Genomic DNA, 24,598 nt, shown 5'->3' with positions numbered 1-24,598 from the left:
CATGAAGAGGAGAGAGCCAAGATCCAGCACCACACAGGTGAAGGTGAGAAAATAATACAGCCGAAAACATATACGGATGCTGGAAACAGCGAGCTGAGTCCCTCCGACTATAAGAATCAATCCATCCTTGACCTACAAATTACAAACTTTCAATGTCCTTAAATTCTTCCCTAAAGTGTATATAATCAAACTCAAAAAGCTTCCCTTTATTTATCATAATGAAAAAGCCTGTAGAAAACCCATAATTATTTTTCCAAAACATATTTAAATGTCCAAAAAGAAAACATTTTATTTTGGCTATATTATATTAGTACAAAATAGTTGAAACAAATTGATTATATTATATATTTCAAACAAAATAAGGTCTGTCTTTTCACTAGCCATGCATGTCATGCTAAAAAAAAAATATTTTTTTAAATAAATGTCAATTTAACAACCTTCCTGAAAATGAATACAGTGACTTCATAAAGTATTCACACCTTTGGACCTTTTCTACAGTTTGTTGTGTTACAGCCTAAATTTAAAATGGAATAAATGCAGATTTAATGTCACTGATTTACACACAATACCCCATAATGTCAAAGTGGAATTATTTTATTGAAATTAATTTAAAAAATGAAAAGCTGAATGTCTTGAGTCATGAAGTGTTCAAACCCTTTCTTATGGCACACACACTAAAATAATCAATGTGGCAAAGAAATTACTTCTGTCCTGAATACAAAGCATTGTGTTTGGGGTACATCCATTACAACACATTACTGAGTACCACTCTCCATATTTTCAAGCATAGTGGTGGCGGCATCATGTTGTGGGTATGCTTGTGATCGTTAAGGACTGGGGAGGTTTTCAGGATAAAAAATAAACGGAATGGAGCAAAGCACAGGCAAAATCCTAGAGGAAAACCTGGTTCCCAACAGACACTGAAAGATTAATTCACCTTTCAGCAGGATAATAACCAAAAATACGAGACCAAATCTACACTGGCATTGCTTACCAAGAAGACAGTGAATGCTCCTGAGTGGCCGAGTTACAGTTACTGTAAGTGATAATGCCCAATAATCTGGTGTTTGGGTGATATATTGGCGTGGGTGTTGTGGTCATAGCCTCCAAACACTGGCTTCTAGGGGACTATCACTTTTATACAACAGGTTGGCAAAATATTAATGATTGACATATTTCCATTAAAAACGTTATTTTTATTAATTTATTCACACTATTTCACCCTTCCAGAAGATATATTCCTGAAACAAACCTAGGGTTGCAATCCGAGGCTGCTGGTCATTTGTTCTATTAGTTGGTTGCCAGAAATGCGACCCAGTTGTTAAGTCTTTTTGTTCTCTATCTAAGGATGTTTGTTCAAAATGTTCTATTGGCATACTGGCTGGCAATGTTCTCATCCCTTGCTTGCTAGCTAGCCAACTATGGCTAACATACGGTCACGTCACAGTGCAGCCAGAATAACAGCAAAGTAGTTGCATTTGCATAAGCTGTTTTCTAGTGACATTTACAGTGCCTTTGGAAAGTATTCAGACCCCTTGACTTTTTCCACATTTTTGTTATGTTACAGCCCAATTCTACAATTGATTAAATTGTTGTTTTTTTCTCATCAATCTACACACAATATCCCACAATGACAAAGCAAAAATAGCTTTTTAGAAATTGGTGCAAATTATAAAAAGAAAAAACTGAAATATCACATTTACATAAGTATTCAGACCCTTTACTCAATACTTTGTTGAAGCACCTTTGGCAGCAATTGCAGCATCGGGTTTTCCCATTCTTCTATGGAGATCATGCTCTGTCAGGCTGGATGGGGAGCGTTGTTGCACAGCTATTTTCAGGTCTCTCAAGAGATGTTCGATCGGGTTCAAGTCCGGGCCACTCAAGGACATTCAGAGACTTGTGTTGTCTTGGCTGTGTGCTTAGGGTTATTGTACTGTTGGAAGGGGAACCTTCGTCCCAGTCTGAGGTCCTGAGCGCTCTGGAGCAGGTTTTCATCAAGGATGTCTCTGTACTTTGCTCCGTTCATCTTTGCCTCGATCCTGACTAGTCTCCTGACAAGTCTCCCAGTCACTGAAAAACATTGTTTTCTTCACTGCATTGCATTGCAGGCCTTAGCAAACAAAAGACCATGTTCATCATCATCATCGTTGCCACTGTGTAATAATGGATATATCAAAAATAACGATAGCAAAAATTAGTTGTGTAAAAATGATTTCATACTCCACATTTAGGGGGGCCACAAGGGGGTCCAAAATTGTTGTCACAGGGGCACTGCCCTCCCGTAGAACCGCTAGTGGAACATCTCACAGTTGGTTAGACTGGAGGATGGTACGGTGCTGGTGGAAAGCTATGGCTGGCAACAACCCCTGACTCCGTACTTCAGGCCGCTGCCACAGATCAAGCAGTACCACCAGCACTTTAGGTGAAAATAAAATTCATTACATTTTATGAGGTTATTCTTCTATGTTATGTTGTGCAGGGTTGTAATGTCTTCTGATTTTTTGTTGTTATTATTCCCTGTTTTGCAGCTTCAATGCTCTGGAGCCTGGTGTTGTTGTCACCAAGGAGCATTCGGACTCAGGTTTCAGCTGCTGCGCAACGCTGACATCCTTCCTCCCATAGATGGTCTGCCTGTACAGGCACCACCTGGACTGGACACAGCTAGAAAAACATATTTTTGAGAAGATCAGTTTTGCGACGAAGAGGCTATGGACCTCACATGCCCTACACCAAAGACAAGGGCAGGACAGAAACCTAACAACAAATCGTTTCTGCTACTATTTATTTTTATCCTGCTGCTCAGCCACATTACCCCTGATTGTATGCATATAACTACCTCGTCTATCACTGATATCGTTATTGATATTGTTCTTCTACATACTGTATATTATTTTATTTATATTGATATTTATATATCTATTTCTGATATTGCTACTTTGCAAGTAACCATTTGGCTGTACTGTTTACACCTTCTGTAGAGACCATCCACTTAACAAGCAAAATATTGATATATAAAATGAATATTGATTTGTGTGGTCCTAACATGATATTGTGACATACCACAACAATATCATGTGACCGTCTCAAGTGTCCACAACTTAAATATATGGCGCATGCATCTGTTTATGTACTGTACATGTGCACCTCACTCCGGTTTCAACTCAGGTTGCATGGCCTTAACTTGTGTATGGAAAACTATGTGATAAGTGCATGTGTAATAGTATATAAAGTATGCTAATGTACTGGTCAGTGGTTTTAAAGTACTTTAGTAAAAGTACTACTTAAGTATTTTGGGGGGGTATTTGTACATTACCTCACTATTTATATTTTTGGCCATTTTTACTTTAATTTCACTACATTCCAAAATAAAATAATGTAGTTTTTACTCCATACATTTTCCCAGACACCCAAAAGTACCCGTTACATTTTGACAGGATAATTGTCCAATTCACACACTTATCAAGAGAACCTCCCTGCTCATCCCTACTGCCTCTGATCTGGCTGACTCACTAAACAGAAATGCTTCATTTGTAAATTATGTCTGAGTGTTGGAGTGTGCCCGTGGCTATCCGTAAATAAAAATGTTTTAATTATGCCTTCTGGTTTAATAAGGATTTTTTTATGATTATACTCAAGTACAACAATTTAGTACTTTTTCCACCACTGGATGTGGCTGGGGGTTATAGCATTTCTTTCACATGACCCATCAATTTAGACAAGTGTGTCTGGGTAAGCGTCATCTAATATTTATAAAATATTTTTATCTGGACACTGTTTACTTGAAATTTTTCCTTATTGTAGGCTACTACTTTTATCACTTTTAGTCTTAATCTTTACTACACTACTCACTGTTTAACACATGGCCTCAAATGTGAATCCTTAAAGAGATGGGTGGGACTGGCTTAAGAGGGTGTGAACAATGCTGAATGGGTGTAGACAAAGGAGAGCTTTTTCAAAAGTGAGTTTCCAAGTTGATCAACTTTCAAAGGCAGAATTACTTTCCCATTGTTCATCAAATGCAGTGTATGATATACCAGTCTCTACTTTTATCTAATGTAAAAAAATAAAAATGTCAAATTTTGCAATATGAGACCGATTTTGAGCAGGTCAGTCACATATGTCCTTTTCTAATCAGGTTAACTGAAGGTAATGTTAGAGTAACTCATAAGGAAAACATCTAGATGCAACTGTCAACACGACTGTCAACACGACATATGTTGTGTTAGAACGGCGAGCGTACACAGGAAAAGCTGAAGCTCCTGCAACTGGCGGTGGTGTTTAAGCGTTTTCTCTTCGGTGCCAACTCCCTCCGGTCATATTTTCACTTAGAGAACCTTCCATGAAACAGCGTGGCAGGTTTTCTGCATCAGAGAGTGAGGGGTTACTCCCGAACGAGTGCACAATGATGAAGTGCAATTATACGACCTCAGTGTGAAGAAAAAAAGAATAGCAGAAAACTTCTGAAAATGTCAAGGTGGATTAGATAAATGAAGTGAGGGAGAGAGAGGAGAAGGAGGAGTGAAGAATGGTTGGAAGCGTAAGACTGGGGTACGCGGGGGTGTGGAAGGGTTATTCACAGAGACCGACAAACAATTTTCCCTCCCATCAGGCAAATCAATCGAAGACCTACAGCGACTACTGTGAGAGCATTATGGGTTCTTTTCAATTTCCACTCGAGCCGGTTCACAGCTGCACACTGTTACCTTTGTAATGACACAGAAAGGTGCTTGAGAGACTACATCAAAACAAAGCAACATGAATATAAAGATGCAGGTTGTGCGTGAGCTCAAAGCTTCATTGAAGGATCGCACAACACAGCCAACCAATGTGATTTCATATTGAGTAGGGTGAAAAAATTGATTGAGTTAAGAAATGTTGACTGGGGTGATATTAGGTTGACATTCTTCCCTTTTTAGTTTGTGTCTTATAATGTCAATCATTAATTCAAGGGAGAACAGTAGTCTGTCCTTGGTTGCATTATCTCCAATGCTTGGAGTTACAAATAAAGTCGTAAAAAAACAAGAAATACCATTTAGGAAAAAAATGACCATATAGCTCTTTTTGCACCTTCAGTGCCTTGGATTCCAGTAAATATAACTAGTAAACAACACAATGTCTGCTAATTGTCATTAAAAACTACTCAGGTCTAGACAATGCAGGTTGTATCTGAAAGGGGGTCAAATTGACTACATTGAAAGTGTGCTACCATTCAATGCTGTTCATTGACTATAGCTCAGCATTCATCAACATAGTACCTCCAAGCTCATCATTAAGCCCTGGGTTCTGAAGCCCACCCTATGCAATTGGGTCCTGGACTTCCTGACGGGCCGCTCCCAGGTGGTGAAGTTAGGAAACAACACATACACTTCGCTGATCCTCAACACTGGGGCCCCACAAGGGTGCATACTCAGCCCCCTCCTGTACTCTGTTCACCAATGACTGTGTGGCTTAGCACACTTCCAACTCAATCATCAAGTTTGCAGACAACACAACAGTAGTAGGCCTGATTACCAACAACGACGAGACCGCCGACAGGGAGGTGGTGAGGGATCTGGGAGTGTGTTGCCAGGAAAATAACCTCTCACTCAACGTCAACAAAACAAAGGAGGTGATCGTGGACTTCAGGAAACAGCAGAGGGAGCACCCCTCTATCCACATCGATGGGACAGCAGTGGAGAAGGTGGAAAGTTAAGTTCCTCGGCGTACACATCACTGACCAACTGAAATGGTCCACCCACACAGACAGTGTGGTGAACAAGGCACAACAGCGCCTCTTCAACCTCAGGAACCCTCACAAACTAGCACCCCACGCATCACCGGGGGCAAACTACCTGCCCTCCAGGACACCTACAGCATCCGATGTCATATGAAGGCCAAAAAGATCATCAAGGACAACAACCACCCGAGCCACTGCCTGTTCATCCCGCTATCATCCAGAAGGCGAGGTCCGTACAGGTGCATCAAAGCTGGGACCGAGAGAATGAAAAACAGCTTCTATCTCAAGGCCATCAGACTGTTAAATAGCCATCACTAGCACAGAAAGGTGGCTGCCTACCTACAGACTTGATATCATTGGCCACTTTAATAAATGGAACACAAGTCACTTTAATAATGTCACTTAAATCATGTTTACACATCTTGCATCACTCATCTCATATGTATATACTGTATTCTATACTATTCTACTGTATTATAGTCTATGCCGCTCTGACATTGCTCATCCATATATTATATATTCTAAATTCCATTCCTTACTTAGATTTGTGTGTATTGGGTATATTTTGTGACATTGTTAGATATTGCTGCACTGTCAGAACTAGAAGCACAAGAATTTCGCTACACCCACAATTACATCTGCTAAACACGTGTATGTGACCAATAAAATCTGATTTGACCATCTGAAGTAGAAAGAAAAATCACAAATCAATCGTAAAAAAAACTCCAATATAATAACACACAAAAGACGGGTGTTATTTAAGCTTGGTTGAACACGCACACACATTAAATGGCGCTGCTGCGTTATAAACAAGCATATAAGAGTCAAATGAAGAAATTGTGGGAATGAGTAATTGCTCTGACTAATCCATAAGTGGCTTGAAACAGGACGATGTTGAGTGAAAACAAATCAGTGACTGTGGGAGACCCGGCGCCTTGCATAGGGATAAACCCCCATTATGTTCTGATTGACTGCTCACCGCTTGCAGGCGACAAAAAATCAATACCCGACAAATGAAATCCGTTCTCCAGCTTCCCTGGAGGACATCCCATGCAGTGGCGCATTCAACACAAGCCCAGGCTATTCTTGACGTCCACATTGTAATAAATCAAATCTGTATTGTTAATAAATTGCAGGGTATTAGGAGGAGAAGTAGATAAGAAAGTGAGAGAATCTGTGGACCATTATCCACGCAGTCTATCCCCAACTTTTGGCAGAGATGTATTTTCATGTCCTTTTAAATTTAGTGGGAAAGGGAAAGGAAAGGGGGATAGTGGTGCAGAGGCAGTCGTTTCGCTAGTTGGCTAACAGCTTCTGTAGTAAATACAAATGAAGTCATTATCCTGCAAAGTCAGCCGACACATTTATGCCATCGGACAGTGGTAGCTGGCGTTGGTGATGCAGTGTGTCCTATGTTTAATGATGTAAAAGTATACAGGAAAAGGGCAGATTAAAGAGGAGTAGGAAATGGAAAGGAAATGTGACAAATGGTTTTCTTTGTAGGAATGCATTAAGGCACAAAAATGTTGGGAAGGGTGTTTATTTTTTATTTTCAAGTGTTTCAAGGGAGCACTTGAAAAATAGTTATCTTTAAAAACAGCTGGCACTGGGCTGTACAAATTGGCAAAACAGGCAACATGCCACCTGACACATTCGCTGTACAAATTAGGCCTAATTGGGCTTGAGCTGTGCCAGCGAGCATTCTGCCTCTGGAGGGCAGGGGTAGCAGTTGGGGCACAGATGAAACATGGGCACCCCATAGTGGCACTACACTGCACCCACTGGCGGAAACAGAAACAGGTAGGGGGGTCTTGTTGGAGCAAGAACACCTGAGGACTGGGTTTCCTTCCTGGGGTGGAAAACAGGAGTTTTACTCAGTTTGCCAGTGGGCTAAGGGGGTCCAGTTCAGTAAACACTCGTGTTCAGGTTTCTTCTAGTCTGATGTAGGCCCACATGGCTGGGAAGCTACTCAGCACCATCAACATCTAATGATGTTCATGAGCTCAGCGTCTTAGTAGGTGTGCACATACAGTGCCGAAAGTATTCGGCCCCCTTGAACTTTGCGACCTTTTGCTACATTTCAGGCTTCAAACAAAGATATAAAACTATTTTTTGGGGAAGAATCAACAACAAGTGGGACACAATCATGAAGTGGAACGACACTTATTGGATATTTCAAACTTTTTTAACAAATCAAAAACTGAAAAATTGGCCGTGCAAAATTATTCAGCCCCCTTAAGTTAATACTGTGTAGCGCCACCTTTTGCTGCGATTACAGCTGTAAGTCGCTTGGGGTATGTCTATCAGTTTTGCACACCGAGAGAGACTGACATTTTTTCCCATTCCTCCTTGCAAAACAGCTCGAGCTCAGTGAGGTTGGATGGAGAGCATTTGTGAACAGCAGTTTTCAGTTCTTTCCACAGATTCTCGATTGGATTCAGGTCTGGACTTTGACTTGGCCATTCTAACACCTGGATATGTTTATTTTTGAACCATTACATTGTAGATTTTGCTTTATGTTTTGGATCATTGTCTTGTTGGAAGACAAATCTCCGTCCCAGTCTCAGGTCTTTTGCAGACTCCATCAGGTTTTCTTACAGAATGGTCCTGTATTAGGCTCCATCCATCTTCCCATCAATTTTAACCATCTTCCCTGTCCCTGCTGAAGAAAAGCAGGCCAAAACCATGATGCTGCCACCACCATGTTTGACAGTGGGGATAGGGTGTTCAGGGTGATGAGCTGTGTTGCTTTTACGCCAAAAAGAACGTTTTGCATTGCTGCCAAAAAGTTCAATTTTGGTTTCATCTGACCAGAGCACCTTCTTCCACATGTTTGGTGTGTCTCCCAGGTGGCTTGTGGCAAACTTTAAACAAAACTTTTTATGGATATCTTTAAGAAATGGCTTTCTTCTTTCCACTCTTCCATAAAGGCCAGATTTGTGCAATATACAACTGATTGTTGTCCTATGGACAGAGTCTCCCACCTCAGCTGTAGATCTCTGCAGTTCATCCAGAGTGATCATGGGCCTCTTGGCTGCATCTCTGATCAGTCTTCTCCTTGTATGAGCTGAAAGTTTAGAGGGACGGCCAGGTCTTGTTAGATTTGCAGTGGTCTGATACTCCTTCCATTTCAATATTATCGCTTGCACAGTGCTCCTTGGGATGTTTAAAGCTTGGGAAATCTTTTTGTATCCAAATCCGGCTTTAAACTTCTTCACAACAGTATCTCGGACCTGCCTGGTGTGTTCCTTGTTCTTCATGATGCTCTCTGCGCTTTTAACGGACCTCTGAGACTATCACAGTGCAGGTGCATTTATACGGAGACTTGATTACACACAGGTGGATTGTATTTATCATCATTAGTCATTTAGGTCAACATTGGATCATTCAGAGATCCTCACTGAACTTCTGGAGAGAGTTTGCTGCACTGAAAGTAAAGTCGCTGAATAATTTTGCACGCCCAATTTTTCAGTTTTTGATTTGTTAAAAAAGTTTGAAATATCCAATAAATGTCGTTCCACTTCATGATTGTGTCCCACTTGTTGATTCTTCACAAAAAAATACAGTTTTATATCTTTATGTTTGAAGCCTGAAATGTGGCAAAAGGTCGCAAAGTTCAAGGGGGCCGAATACTTTCGCAAGGCACTGTATTTATTCTGCATTTAGAAATATTGTTGTTGGGAACGCAACACAGGAAGGAGAGAGAAAACAGGGGCCCCTCTTGGTATCTGTCCCAAATTGCTCAAATCTATCCAGTACTGTCAGGTGCACTGAAAGGAGTCAACGAGAACAGAGGAGAAGGACATGGTTTAATGGATTAGAACCCACCCCGAGTATGGATAGATGTAGTAATATAATATGGCCATTTGACAGGGACTTTTATCCAAGGCGACATTGACAGTCACACATATTTGGCTAATGCAGGATGTAAATCCACAACCCTGATGTTGCCAGCATCATGCTCTGTCTAACACACTGAGCCACTGGAGCCACATAGACAATGCCGAGTTCTAGATGTGCATATGGGTTTACTCACTAGAGGAGGGCCGGCTGTGGTCTGTGTCGTAGTCCTCAGGTGGGACTGCTAGGGGGGGGGTGCTGTTGGGAGGCTCGCTGGCTAGGCTGGAGCGGCTCTCTGACAGCAGGCTGCCATGTGGGCACCAGCCCAGCCCAGTTGGGGTCCTGATCGGCCCCCCATTAAACACTGGAAAAACAAACAGGGCCAAGGGGTCAAATTTCAATAGTTTTGCGGTTACTTTCCTATACCCATTGATTCTTCAAGAATATAGCTGATAAAGGGCTTATACGCTTAGTACTGTCTTACCCCCATATTATCTCAAAATCAAAAGGTTGTATTACTCCATTGTGTATATTTGTGATGTCATATGCATGGCAGGGTCAGGCTGTTGAAATTACAGAGAGAAGGTATACTTCCAGAGGGATGTACCTGAGTCGGGGGGCTGCTTGTCCTCATGGAGACCGGGGCCGGACACCTTGCTCTCCACGCTGCCCTCACTGTGGTCCGACTCGCTGCCACTAGACACCACTGCAGACAGATAGATGGACAAGAAAAGACAAGAGGGAATGTCAATAGGGGATTATAGCAGTAGGGCTGTGGCGGTCACAACATTTTGTCAGCTGGTGATTGTCAAGCAAATAACTACAGGTCTCATGGTAATTGACCGTTATAATTAACATAAACACATTTAGCATCTGCTGGCTTCCAGCCTACAAGCCACTGATGCAGACCTTTGGAACATCTACATTTTTAAAAAGTTTCATAAATCCATGTAATATAACCTTCATAATAAATCCATTATATATGCAGCCACCCTAGTCATAGACTGCTCTCTCTGCTACCTCACGGCAAGCGGTACCGGAGCGCCAAGTCTAGGTCCAAGAGGCCTCTAAACAGCTTCTACCCCCAAGCCATAAGACTCCTGAACATCTAATCAAAGGTCTACCCAGGCCCCTCTTTTACACTGCTGCTACACTTTGTTTATCATCTATGCATGGTCACTTTAACTCTACCTACATGTACATATTAACTCAAGTACCTCGACAAACCTGTGTACCCACACATTGACCCTGTAATGGCACACCCTCGCCATTGTTATTTTACAGCTGCTGTTTAAATATTTGTTACTCCTATTTTTTTAGATATATTTTTTTTACTTATCTATTTTTACTTCACATGTTTTTGATCCTATTGATCCTATTGACTTGTTACTCCTATTTTTTTTTCTTATCTATTTTTACATAAAATGTTTTTCTTAACTTCTTAAAGCATTGATGGTTAAGGGCTTGTATAAGTAAACATTTCACTGTAAGGTCTACATCATTTATTTTAGACAGGTCTAAACAAACATGGTATGAAGAAATTGTAGCCTATTTCAGAAGAACAGAATAGCATGTTCTGAGTTGTCCTTATGTTAGGCCCTGATCTGGCTACGCAACTTGGCTGTGGGCTACACTAGCTCATTTAGCAGACAAGATTTACTTCTAATTCCTGTGGCATTACTTTATATTGTTTAATACTAAGAATAATACAATTGAACATACGAAGAATCGGCACCTCCTGGCGTATTCCATAAGAGAATAGTTTACAGAAAACTGATGGGATTTTAAATAAGAGGCCATAAAAACTATTTTCTCACGCAATGGCATAGCTTATTGAAATGTTATGCAACATGGGCTTATAGGAACACTCATTTCATTCCATGCATCAACCAGCTATGAGGAGCTGGCTCTCACTAAGCAAGTGATCCTATTCTGCTCAAACTCTAAATGCCAGGGCTCTCATTAAGTGTTTTCCATTGCATTTGCATTGACGTCAGAGGGATTAGAGGGAAAATAGAACGCTGATTCCAGGCCATTAGCAAGTTTGGTAAGCTACAAATGACCATCAGAGCACAGTTTTGGAGAAGCGTAGTTAGCGTGACTCGACGGTCACGTGGAATTTGACTGCGGTCATGACTAGTGACTGCTGGTGTGGCGGTAATATGGTTACTGTAACAGCCCTAGACTGGGAGACCGGCGCCGGTCTGCCTTCCAATTTATCGCTGCCCAGCTGCTGTGGTTTCAATCAGGTGGGAAGGCCGGGAATGCAGGGACTGAGTGTGTGCTGTACGCCATCCTTTCTCTCTTCCTCTCTCCACATACACACACGCAGTCTAATTCACTGATACACACACGCTTTCTTATTGACTCGCATATACACAGCTGCCCACACACACACAGTTATATGTGTCTGTAACATGGATACACACACACACCCTCTCTCTCACTCCTTTCTCATGGGCCCTGTGAAATACCACCCAGCTCTTCAATCTGGCCTGATGAATTTGGCCAAGGGATGCAGACTTCTGTCTCATTGTCCCTCCTGCACCAGACCAAACTCTGTCAGCCCCACAGGCAGATTAATTTACAGTTTTTATATATTCTTAGGGATTTAAAGTATTGTTAGGATTAAGCTCTTTGTGTATTAGAAGTGTAATTATCTAGTGGACGGCAGTAGACTGTAGGAATGCGTACTCCACATAACTCAAGGCCTCGCCTGATAAGAAGATCTGTGAAAGGTACGGTGGAGTACAAAGGTTGTGGACTCGAGCTGGGACACAATACCACCAACATGAGCAACCGACTCAGTTCCTTCATCCTAGACATGGAAGGGGGCATGATCGGAAAGGGGGTGGAGGTCTCGTCGGAAGTTAGAAATATATGTGCTTGTGATCTATAATGGGGCTTTTGCAGCTGCAACACCTAGTGCGGTGAATACATTTAGTCTGAGCATTTCTCTGCGTCCGTCTGGATTACTGTACCAGAAATGAGAACCTAACACAGTACAGCTTGCTGCTCAACAGGAATTCTCTGAGGATACCATATGTATAATTTCCTTCCGTTGTGCCCTGTGAACAAGGAACGTAAACCCCAAAATGATGTCCAGGGGAGCTGCACATTCACCCCAAAAAACACAGAGCTGCACAGTAAAAGGCTGACAGGAGAAAAGGAATGCCTCTGGCTGGTAAGGTGGGTAACACTGCAGCATATCTTGAGTACAGGTTAGCGTGCCCACTGCTCTAATCCCACTGCTATAACCTGTATGTCTCATTCAACCCTAATCTCTCCTCCCCTTTAACAATTGTCTATATATAACAATAACATCTGAAAATACAACTGGGATTCCACTCTCCTTTAAAAAGGAAAATGAAAAAAGGGAAACCAGTGGTATGTTGATTTTGGCATAATGTTCCTCCCATCTCATTAAATGACCAATCGACAGGGGCGGCAAACAAACTAAATGAAGAGTAATGGCTTCCAGAGAGAGATCTCTCATTTCAATTGATCTTGTTTATTTCAAATATGACTCATGCCTCAGAACAACTCAGTTGAAGCACAACTCATGGGCAAGGAGCTTCATCTGGTTAGTGGGAAATGACTAGATTGTCACCCAAGTCAATGAATGCACATTTTATTGATGGTAATGATGTGGCAGGGTTATAGAATAATTCTGAGCAATGGTATGCAACGCCATTGACCTAAAACATTTGTTACTGTTAAAGACAAAGGCAAGGAGATTGGACAGTTTTGCGATTAAAATCAAATATATTGTCACAGACACAGTTTACACAGGCATAAAAGGTAGAGCAAAATGCATGTGTGCTAGCTCCCTCCACAATGCAGTACAATAATCAATAATAAAAGGAGTCAAATCAAAAATAGCAAGTAATAGGAGATGTAGAATGCATAGTAATATCCTGATATGTACACAACAGGAATGTGCTAAGTCAAGTATGAAGTAAGTAGTGTCTTGGGTAGCGCAGTTGAATATAATAAAACACTAGTGTTGACTGTGTGTGTGTGTGTGTGTGTGTGTGTGTGTGTGTGTGTGTGTGTGTGTGTGTGTGTGTGTGTGTGTGTGTGTGTGTGTGTGTGTGTGTGTGTGTGTGTGTGTGTGTGTGTGTGTAAATAGATCAGCAATCAGATAAAAGGAGAATGGATGTGGGGCAGGTTCACTTGACCTGATTAAAGATAGTACAGTACACTTTTTTACAGCACAGCACAGTACTGTTCAAAATACACATTCAATGGGATCCCCCTCGACAGAAAACAGAGGGAATATCCCATTAAAATTATTGACTGAAATGAGTTCCAAAGGTATTGTCCAGAGACAGAGCAATCCTCTCTCTCCCTCCATCATCCTAAAATAACCACCCATTGCCTTCTATGAACCCAGCAATACCAACTGAGCCACAGAAGGACCACAAACGGGTTTGAATGAATTGCGGGGCATTATCACCATTACCCAGTAAGAACTGCCAAATACATCATTTTAGGCACACTAATGAAACCCATTTTGGGATTTACATAAATTCTCTCTGATTAACCCGTGAACATGAATTCAAATTAGCTCGGGGCACGTCACTGTGGAGGTCAAAGAACTGATAGATGGTCAGAGCCAACCGAAATCTAACCCCAGAAAAATGACACCCTGTTTCCTATGAAGTGGACTACATATGGAATATGGCGCTATTTGGGACGCGCACCAGAGGGACCCCCTTCATCTAGATCTAGTAGGGCGAGGTCAATCAAAATCGCTTTTTTCTATGCCCGATTCCAAACAACACAGGTTAATGTTGTTATGAATAATTAGTGAGATGCCATTTTGGACATGGTTGTTGTTTGGTTAGTAAAAAGGTCTAGTTTTGTGCCTCGTACCAACAACAAAAAAAACAGATTAATAGATGCACACACACAATCATGCACAAACACACACACAACTAATACAAAAACACACCCACCCAAACAAGTAAAACAAACCCGTCCTCCAAAAACAAATCCACAGTATTCGAAAAAAGTGTTACAACCTGGTCGATATTTTATTGAGCCGAGCCAGTCGTTAGGGAGATGATTCACTGTCTATCTTTAGAGCCCAGTGTCTCTCCATGTTGTGCAACAGCCACAAGACCCCGTCTAAAGCTGTAAATAGTACTGCGGCCAGACCAGTGTGTGTCCTGGTGCTCTCAGGGCTCAATCTCACACTTCCCTGATGAGAGCCCTTCATGACTCTGTCTAGGTAGGGAGAGATACTGTATCACTGCATGCCCACTCACAAAACAAGGCTGGAATTGGTTTTGAGAGCCACTCATTTGGTTAATTTCAAGCCGTGTTATATATGCACTAGAGAAGTGTACAGGTGCATTCTTAGAAAAAAGTTTTACACCTGGAAACAAGAAGGGTTCTTCAAAGGGTTCTCCTATGGGGACAGTGTAGATGCATAGAAATCACTACGATACATGTGGAAGTCACATTTATATTGAGTCTCATTATACTGAGTCTTATTATATCTAAACTTTATACTGTAGTTCATAAAATAGTAAGATGTTTACTCCAATCACTCCAGAACAGGATATAAGGCTACATGTTTCTAGTGCAACACAATTGTGCCAAGTGCAAAATATTATAATCTTGCAATTTGACTTATTTTTATACTTTTCTCCAACAATGTGTGATTAAATTATACATACATGAACATAAATAGTTTCCTGTTTTTCCTAATTATTAGTTTATAATGGACATTTGTAAGAGCAAAGTCTCAAATTAAATCACAATGCAAGATTATCATTTTTGCACTTTGCACCATTATTTTGCTCTATGAAAATGTCACCCTTATAGTACAACACCCCTGAAAAGTCCCCTTGTACCGTCCACTGACGCAGTGCGGTGTCACGTTGCATGCTTCCTTAGCTCCTAAGAACTGTACTCAGATCAGCTTTTACACCTGCTGGAGTCTCACAGTGTCAAGATTGTGTTATGCACTACCCCTCCCCCGCTACACAGTATCAGCTCACCTGCACCGAGGCGGTGGGCCGTGGTTCATGGGGGTCACAGCCGCAGCTGCCGGCACCATCTGATCCCCCCTACGCTCCTGCTGGGACCACAATGGCGTACCATGACTCAGCCTGGCCTATCGGAAAGCACATGTGAAGTGGGCCCGAACGTGACAAGCCTATAGCTTATGCTATGTGATGTAATGTCATCAGTGGCGGTCGGTGCAACACAGCCTACATCATTGTCACCATATTAGCTAAACTCAAGGTAGCTACTACAACTAAAGCGTTAGTAAACCCACAATCCAAATGTACAATCAAGCAGTACAGTGTACAGCACGTAGTTTAGCAGTTACACCGGAGGCAATACTTTTATAAAACCAAAAGCTTACCTAGACTTGGAAGAGTTGGAGTGGTGAAGAGCATTAGCCAGCTAGCTAACATAAAAAGCATTCCTCTCTGAGTCAAATTGTTGAGTAGTCTAAAATTGGCTGCATTAACACCATTAAAAAGCTGTCAGTATTTTTCAGTGACAACACGTTTGTGATATCAGTCTTACGTTTACACACAGGTATTAGGAGACACAGATAGCTAATTAGCACAGGAAGTCTTGCATCCGGTTTCCGTAAACATGCACTGTAACATGGAGATATAGCCATGTGGGAACACTAATCCTATAAAGGTGTGTATCAATTTAACCTTTTTTATAATTATTTCTCACTGAAATGAAAGATAAGGTCAGTACGCTTCCGAAACCGTAGCGTAAGCTATGCGTGTTAATGTTCAGACCGAGAGTCAGGGCTCTTAACTGTCACGCCTGCTCCCGCTCTCCCTCGCTGCCCAGCATTACGCACTCCTGCCACCACCAGCTTCCCTTGTCACACGCATTAGCGATTCATTGGACTCAATCACCAGTGTTATTACCTCCCCTATATCTGTCTGTTCCCCAGCTCTGTTCCCTGCTTCAGCATTAATGATCGTGTCGCTGTGTTACCCACATCTGATGCTGTTCCTATCCTGTTCCATGTCTGTGCAAAATGAAAGGTTCACTCTCTGGTTGGTTCTTACACTTAACAAAACTCCCCCGTACAGAAGAAGCCTTCGTCCAATGACTCTTAGGTGTAATGTAATGGAACTGAGAGTCATGATCAACGGCTAGCTGTAGCTTATGCTTTCAGTACTAGATTCATTGTCTGATGCTTTGATTGGATGGACAACATGTCAGTTCATGCTGCAAGAGCTCTGATAGGTTGGAGGACATCCTCCAGATGTCATCATAATTACTGTGTAAGTTTATGGAAGGGGGTAAGAACCATGCACCTCCTAAGTTTTGTATCGAAGACAATGTACCCAGAGGAGGACTATACACCATGATGCTACCCTACAGATTGCTGTTGAGGCTACTGTAGACTTTCATAGCACAACAGTGTTTTAATCAGTTATTTGGTGACAATATATTTAGCATAGTTTTTTCTAAAAAAGGATAACTTTTCTAATGTTATAACTCTGAAATTCACTGAGTGGGATGGTCCTCCCCAGTGCTTGACTTGGACTGAAATAGGTGTCGGTACTCATTTTGGGTGCCGGTAATGTACATACTTAGGTGCAGGAGGTCCACATTACTTTTGATCTAATATTGTATAAGAGGAACAGGACCTCAAGCAGTAGGACATTTGAGGTGCTGGTCCTTAGCTCCGGTAAGCTCCTGCCCAAGTCAAGCACTAGTCCTCCCTTTCCTCCTCTGAGGAACCTCCACTGAATGCCATGTGTGTGTGTGTGTGTGTGTGTGTGTGTGTGTGTGTGTGTGTGTGTGTGTGTGTGTGTGTGTGTGTGTGTGTGTGTGTGTGTGTGTGTGTGTGGATTGTCTTCTCAAGTGCAGATGAAAAGCAAGAGGTGATGGTTTGGGAATGTATTTTATCTGTCATTTTAAATAACAGTAGACAGTATATAAATACAGTCTAAAACAATGGGTGTATGATTTATATTCTAATGATTATAATTACATGTGTGACTCCACAGACAGCCGTATGAAAGGTTATGTTTCAGTGCGAGTCCATCCCTTTAATGACCATGACAGTAGAGCTGATAACATAAACCTATTGGTGTCCAGGGAGTCTTTATGGTAATCCCCTTAAACATCCCACAGGCCCACACACTGACAGGTAGATGTGTAGTGAACTATACATTAAGGAGAGACACACACACCGTTGATGTGTATCGAACTATACAGCATATGCACAAACGTGTACTGTATACTGAGCTATGCAGCAGACACACAGACAACACACACACACACACACACATAGAACACACACACACCTCTGCACTGAACTACTTAATTGAATCATGAATAAAAGATGGTTGGGTTTTATCCACGTCACACCCAATTTATTTAACATAAATCTTTATTTTGTGCTCTCTTTATTTGCAAGGGTTAGGCAAATTGCAACCAGCTGCTCAGTATTTCAGGTAGTATTTGATGTTAACGTTATTTTTAATAAGGGACCAATAACGCAGTGGGTTCCAGACAACCAACCATTGTAGGCCACATTTTCTTGCTCTTTCAAGATGCTGTCATAAATATGATGCAGTTTAAAAAGTGGACTGAGGGGCTTCACTTCTCACTGTCATTTTGGGGCCAGTGAACATACATGTATCCAACGGTCTGAAAACATGGATTTAATGTCAGAAAGCACCAGACATGTACAGCATAAACGGCACGCTAAAACACGTGGCCCTTCAAGCCTATAGAGTGTTGAAATCTAATAATGGCACAAACTGTTTACCAAAAACAGGGTGATATCAACTAAGCTCAGCCTCCCATATCTCAGACATACGGATTTCGCTCGGGATTCAATAAATACACCTCTCCAGTTACAGCACTGTGATAGAAAATAAATTGGAGAGACAAACATATTTATTGAGGAAAATGCAGCAACAAGTGCTTTTAGAATGGCTCACGAGCATGGTCAGATACAAATCACATCTGTGGCCTTGCAATAAAGGCTGTTTCTTCATTTCCTAGGTGAGTCATAGCAAATATGTGATATAGCGGTGCTCCGAGGCCCCCAGCTAGCCATTCAGCATCGCACAGATAAGGAGCGTGGCCCTGAGAAGCATCATAGAGAACATAGATGGTGCCTTAGAAAGTGAGTCTTACGTTCTAAGGCAATAATACTTTCAGTGACAACGGTTGACCTTGTGGGTTATAAAGCTGTGAGGGTAACCGTGTCCACTTTCACTGTTAACTTTTTATCAAACTTGTAAGGTGCATCCAAAGCATGACTGCAAATAATATATAGGATTTGTTACAGCTCCACAGAGACAATAGATTGATGATGATGTATCTCCCTATTATCATTGTCATGTTATCAGATTTGACAATTTCACAGAAGATGAATGGCAACAAAAGACTAACTGGGAGGGACAAGGCAAAATGGAGAAAATGGATTCACCTTCTGTTGTATAGGGAGGAGATATTGGACATGAAGCTGCCCACACACGTTAGAACAAACATTTCTAAACCTCGTTTCTCTAAAAGAGCTTCAGTCTTCCATGGGAATTGTCCAATTAAGATAAGAGGCCGACAAGACAGCAGACTTTGAAAAAACGGGTCTGCTTTTGTTCAGTCTCCCATCAAAGTTCCTTTGGACGCAATTGGAGAGAAAAAAATTACATTTGAGGATAAAGCAGTAAAAGGAGGAGTTGGCGATAAGTGCACAATATGTCTTATCTCCAAGTTATAGGTTTGTAATGCTTGTTACTTTCAACATATGTACAGGTACTATCAGACATAACCGTCTCTCCTGTAATTTCTCCCAGGCTAACACTCAAGATTAGCTAGCATGAAACCTATGCTATCCTTTAGTCACTAGATGGGTTAAAAAAATATGACAAACACTACATGACCAAAGGTATGTGGACATTCCAAAATCATGGGTATTAATATGGAGTTGGTCCCCCCTTTGCTACTTTAACAACCTCCACTCTTCTGTGAAGGGTTGCTGCGGGGACTTGCTTTCATTCTGCCACAAATGCATTTGTGAGGTCGGGCACTGATGTTGGGTGAAAGGCCTGGCTCACATTCAGCGTTCCAATTAATCCCAAAGATGTTCGATGGGATTGAGGTCAGGGCTCTGTGCAAGCCAGTCAAGTTCTTCCCCACCGTTTTGACAAACCAGTTCTGTATTGACCTCGCTTTGTGCACGGGGGCATTGCCATGCTGAAACAGAAAATGGCCTTCCCCAAACTGTTGCCATAAAGTTGAAAGCACAGAATCATATAGAATGTAATCGTATGCTGTAGCTTTAAGATTTCCCTTCACTGGAATTAAGGGGCCTGGCCCGAAACCGATATTAGTCCGTCGGATTGACAGATGGTGAATCGTGATTCATCACTCGAGAGAACATGCTCCCGACAAACAATTACTGTGCTCATGTTTCTTCCACAGGCAGTTTGGAACTCGGTAGAGAGTGTTGCAACCGAGGACAGATGATTTTTATGCACTACGTGCTTCAGTACTCGGCAGTCCCATTCTGTGAGCTTGTGTGGCCAATCACCTCCGAGACGTTTCCGCTTCACCATAACAGCACTCACAGTTGACCAGTGCAGCTCTAGCAGGGCAGAAATGTAACACACTGACTTGTTGGAAAAGTGGCATCCTATGACGGTGCCAAGTTGAATGTCACTGAGCGCTTCAGTTAGGCCCTTCTACTGCCAATGTTTGTCTATGGAAATTGCATGGCGGTGTGCTCGATTTTATACACCTGTCAGTAATGGGTGTGGCTGAAATAGCGAAATCCACTCATTCGAAGGGGTGTACAAATACAGCACCAGTCAAAATTTTGGACACCACTATTCAAGGGTTTTTCTTTATTTCTACTATTTTCTACATTGTAGAATAAATGCGTCAAGTGCAGCGTCTGGTTGCTCCTCATTACACACCACAGACCAGCAAATATTACTTACATCATCAACATATGAACCACTACAAACCTTTTTGTACACTATATTAGGTCCAGCCTTTGGAACTTTGGTTTACCTAGATATGGCTATTATATTGTGATCACTACATCCTATGGATTCGGATACTGATTTAAAGCAAATATCTGCAGCGTTAGTAAAAATGTGATCAATACATGTTTTTTGATTTAATTCCTGTGCTGTTTGTAACTACCCTGGTAGATTGACTGACAACCTGATCCAAGTTGCAGGCACTGGTTACAGTTTGAAGTTTTTTCCTGAGTGGGCAGCTTGATTAAATCAAGTCAAATGTATTTATATAGCCCTTTGTACATCAGCTGATATCTCAAAGTGCTGTACAGAAACCCAGCCTAAAACCCAAACAGCAAGCAATGCAGGTGTAGAAGCACTGATGATAGCCAGTCAATATTTAAATCACCCAGAAAATATACTTCTCTGTTGATAACACATACATTATCAAGCATTTCACCCATATTATCCAGATACTGACTGTTAGCACTTGGTGGTCTATAGCAGCTTCCCACAAGAATGGGCTTTAGGTAAGGCAGATGAATCTTTAGCCATATTACTTCAACAGTACTTAATATTAGATTGTCTAAGCTTTTCAGGAATCTGGTTCTGAATATAGACCGCAACACCACCTCCGTTGGAATTTCTGTATCAAAGTTATTATCTAAGTGAGTTTGAGAGATAATCTAAATATGAATGTCATCTGTTACAAGCAAGTTGTTGACTTCATGGACCTTGTTTTTTAGGCTACACATGTTAATATGGGCTATTTCTTAGCATTTTTCTGGGATGCTTGATAGGCTTCTCAGTAAAACATTAAAAACTATCAGAGGTAGACTTACTCATGTTATTTACATTGGAGCTGATAGTTCAAGGTGAGCTGCATAAAGTGGTTTTATACTACTATAGCACACCGCCTCAGTGCTAACCGTGTAACTCCGGTTTATAGGCTCATGATTACGGCTTACAATAGCTGTAGGATAAACAGATGTATTCAGCGCAATTAGGGGTACATAAATTAAATTATTTACGTTGTGTTTGCCAATGCCTCTAAAATCATGACTCATTGTCAGCATTATGACGACTCATTGTCACAATGGTAGGGATTAACTGAGCTGGTCTTGGATCATTTACAAGTCATTGTTTCAACGCAGCCTTGAGTCCAGGAGTCAAGATGATTTGGATGTAATCCTTCATTCCTGTAGAGTATCTCCTTTTTCCAGAAGGTGTCAAAGTTATCAAAAAAAGTGACTCCAGCAGAGCTACAGTAGTCTTTTAGCCAGATGTGTAATACCAGCAGTCTGCTAAATCTTTCACACCCGTGGCCCTTTTAATGCTAAAATCAGTTCTTTAAAGTCCATTGTTAATGTTCCGAGCTAGCCCTCCTGATGTCGTTTGTACCCGAACTGCCAGGTTGCAGTTGTAAATGAGAACTTGTTCTCAACTGGCCAAATAAAAGGTTAAATTAAAATAAATATTTAATGTTTCAAACCTTTACTTACACTGCACAAAACCACTTCTTGTTTGTTACTCTGTGAAAAATGGTCGGACTGGGCAATTGTTTACAGGGAGCTCGTACTCTGCATTAGGAACGTTCTGACTTCCCTACGTCCTTCTGTGTCATCTGCGTAAAATGGGCATGTTACTTTCATCCCAGTTCACCCATATTTTACAACCAAGATATTTGATATAGCTTTGAGATACAGGGCGCGTGAAAATGTGCATTGGCCATTGTGATTGCATAGGCTAATTTGTTTTAAGTTTCCACTTATTATTAGCCCCAAATAAATGTGCCTATGATATTAGCGCACAAAGATTCTTGGAAATTAATTTCTTTAGAACCCCCCAAAAAGAACAGAAAATATAACAATAGTCTAACCGTCAACCAAAAATCCATGACAATCACTGGATTAAGTTGCACATAAAAATATGCTGAATCATAAAATGAAAAGATGAAAAAACGTATTTATTGAATAACATCTCAGCAGTCTATTACACTTTTCAATTAAACATTGAATGAAAAAATATATAATAAATAAATAAATATATATATATATATTAAAAAAATATATATATATAAAAATATATATATATAAAAAAATATATATAATAAATAAATATAAATATAAAATATATATATATATAAAAATATATATAAAAAAATATTTATATATATATATATATAAAAAAAATATATATATAAAAAAATATATATATATATATAAAAAGAATATATATATATATATATATATATATAAAAAAGAATATATATATATAAAAAAGAATATATATAAAAAATATATATATATATATATAAATTCTTCATAGCCTACTGTGAACTCAAAGTATATACACTACTCAAAAAAATAAAGAGAACACTTAAACAACACAATGTAACTCCAAGTCAATCACACTTCTGTGAAATCAAACTGTCCACTTAGGAAGCAACACTGATTGACAATAAATGTCACATGCTGTTGTGCAAATAGAATAGACAACAGGAGGAGGATACTTATTTTCCACCTTAATCTGCAAATAAATTCATAAAAAATCCTACAATGTGATTTTCTGGATTCTTTTTCTCATTTTGTCTGTCATAGTTGAAGTGTACCTATGATGAAAATTACAGGCCTCTCATCTTTTTAAGTGGGAGAACTTGCACAATTGGTGGCTGACTAAATACTTTTTTGCCCCACTGTATATATAAATATATAAAAATTGTCCGATTAATCGGTATCGGCTTTTTTGGTCCTCCAATAATCGGTATCTGCGTTGAAGGAGGGGTGCGTCACTTGAGTGGGTTGAGTCACTGACGTGATCTTCCTGTCCAGGTTGGCGCCCCCCTCGGGTTCGTGCCGTGGGGGGATCTTTGTGGGCTATACTCGGCTTTATCTCAGGGTAGTTAGTTGGTGGTTTGAAGATATCCCTCTAGTAGTGTGGGGGCTGTGCTTTGGCAAAGTGGGTGGGGTTATATCCTGCCTGGTTGGCCCTGTCTGGGGGTATCGTCGGACGGGGCCACAGTGTCTCCCGATCTCTCCTGTATTTATGCTGCAATAGTTTGTGTCAGGGGGTTGGGTCAGTCTGTTATATCTGGAGTATTTCTCCAGTCTTATCCGGTGTCCTGTGTGAATTTAAGTATGCTCCCTTTAACTCGCTCTCTTTTGCTATTCTCTTGGAGGACCTGAGCCCTAAGACCATGCCTCAGGACTACCTGGCCTGATGACTCCTTGCTGTCCCCAGTCCACCTGGTCATGCTGCTGGTCCAGTTTCAACTGTTCTGCCTGCGGCTATGGAACCCTGACCTGTTCACCGGACGTTCTGCCTTGTCCAGGACCTGCTCTTTTCAACTCTCTCTCTCTCCACTTGCTGTCTCTAACTCTGAATGATCTGCTATGAAAAGACAAATTACATTTACTCCTGAGGTGCTGACCTGTTGCACCCTCTACAACCACTGTGACTATTATTATTTGACTGGTCTGCTGGTCATTTGTGAACATTTGAACATCTTGGCCATGTACTGATATAATCTCCATCCGGCACAGCCAGAAGAGGACTGGCCACCCCTCAGAGCCTGGTTCCTCTCTAGGTTTCTTCCTAGGTTCCTGCCATTCTAGAGGGTTTTTCCTAGCCACCGTGTTTCTACATCTGCATTGCTTGCTGTTTGGGATTTTAGGCAGGGTTTCTGTATAGCACTTTGTGACATTGGCTGATGAAAAAAGTGCTTTAAAAATACATTTGATTGATTGACTGAAGCTGGTTGAGAGAATGCCAAATGTGTGCAAAACTGTAATCAAGGCAAAGGGTGGCTACTGAAGAATATCAAATATAAAATACATTTTGATTTGTTAAACATTTTTTGGTTACTACATGATTCCGTATGTGTTATTTCATAGTTTTGATGTCCTCACTATTATTCTACAATGTAGAACAAAGTACAAAATAACGAAAAACCCTTGAATGAGCAAACTTTTGACTGGTACTGTATATAAAGAACTGATGGTTATATTCAGTTCTGTGCATGTCTCAGAAGCCACAATGACACCAAATTCACCCATAG

At 41.0% G+C, this 24,598-nt stretch overlaps 1 protein-coding gene and 1 long non-coding RNA gene across 6 annotated transcripts in view; one reads left to right on the top strand and one right to left on the bottom strand.

Moving 5' to 3' along the window:
* Positions 1-24,598, bottom strand: part of LOC118390929 (double C2-like domain-containing protein beta) — a 320,447-nt gene that overhangs the window by 224,433 nt on the left and 71,416 nt on the right. For all 5 annotated transcript variants that reach the window (XM_035781772.2, XM_035781776.2, XM_035781773.2 and 2 more), the window contains exons 7-8: positions 10,167-10,265; positions 9,756-9,923 (exon numbers count right to left, since the gene is read on the bottom strand). In XM_035781772.2, coding sequence (XP_035637665.1) covers positions 9,756-9,923; positions 10,167-10,265 — 267 coding nt within the window. The remainder of the gene's footprint in view (positions 1-9,755; positions 9,924-10,166; positions 10,266-24,598) is intronic.
* LOC127906280 (uncharacterized) lies at positions 12,365-24,391 on the top strand. Its single transcript, XR_008060722.1, has 2 exons — positions 12,365-12,748; positions 23,720-24,391. It is a non-coding gene; the product is annotated as an uncharacterized LOC127906280 (long non-coding RNA).

This window comes from Oncorhynchus keta, chromosome 12, assembly GCF_023373465.1.
Source record: "Oncorhynchus keta strain PuntledgeMale-10-30-2019 chromosome 12, Oket_V2, whole genome shotgun sequence".
Taxonomy (NCBI): domain Eukaryota; kingdom Metazoa; phylum Chordata; class Actinopteri; order Salmoniformes; family Salmonidae; genus Oncorhynchus; species Oncorhynchus keta.
This window is presented reverse-complemented; position numbering and strand designations above follow the sequence as displayed.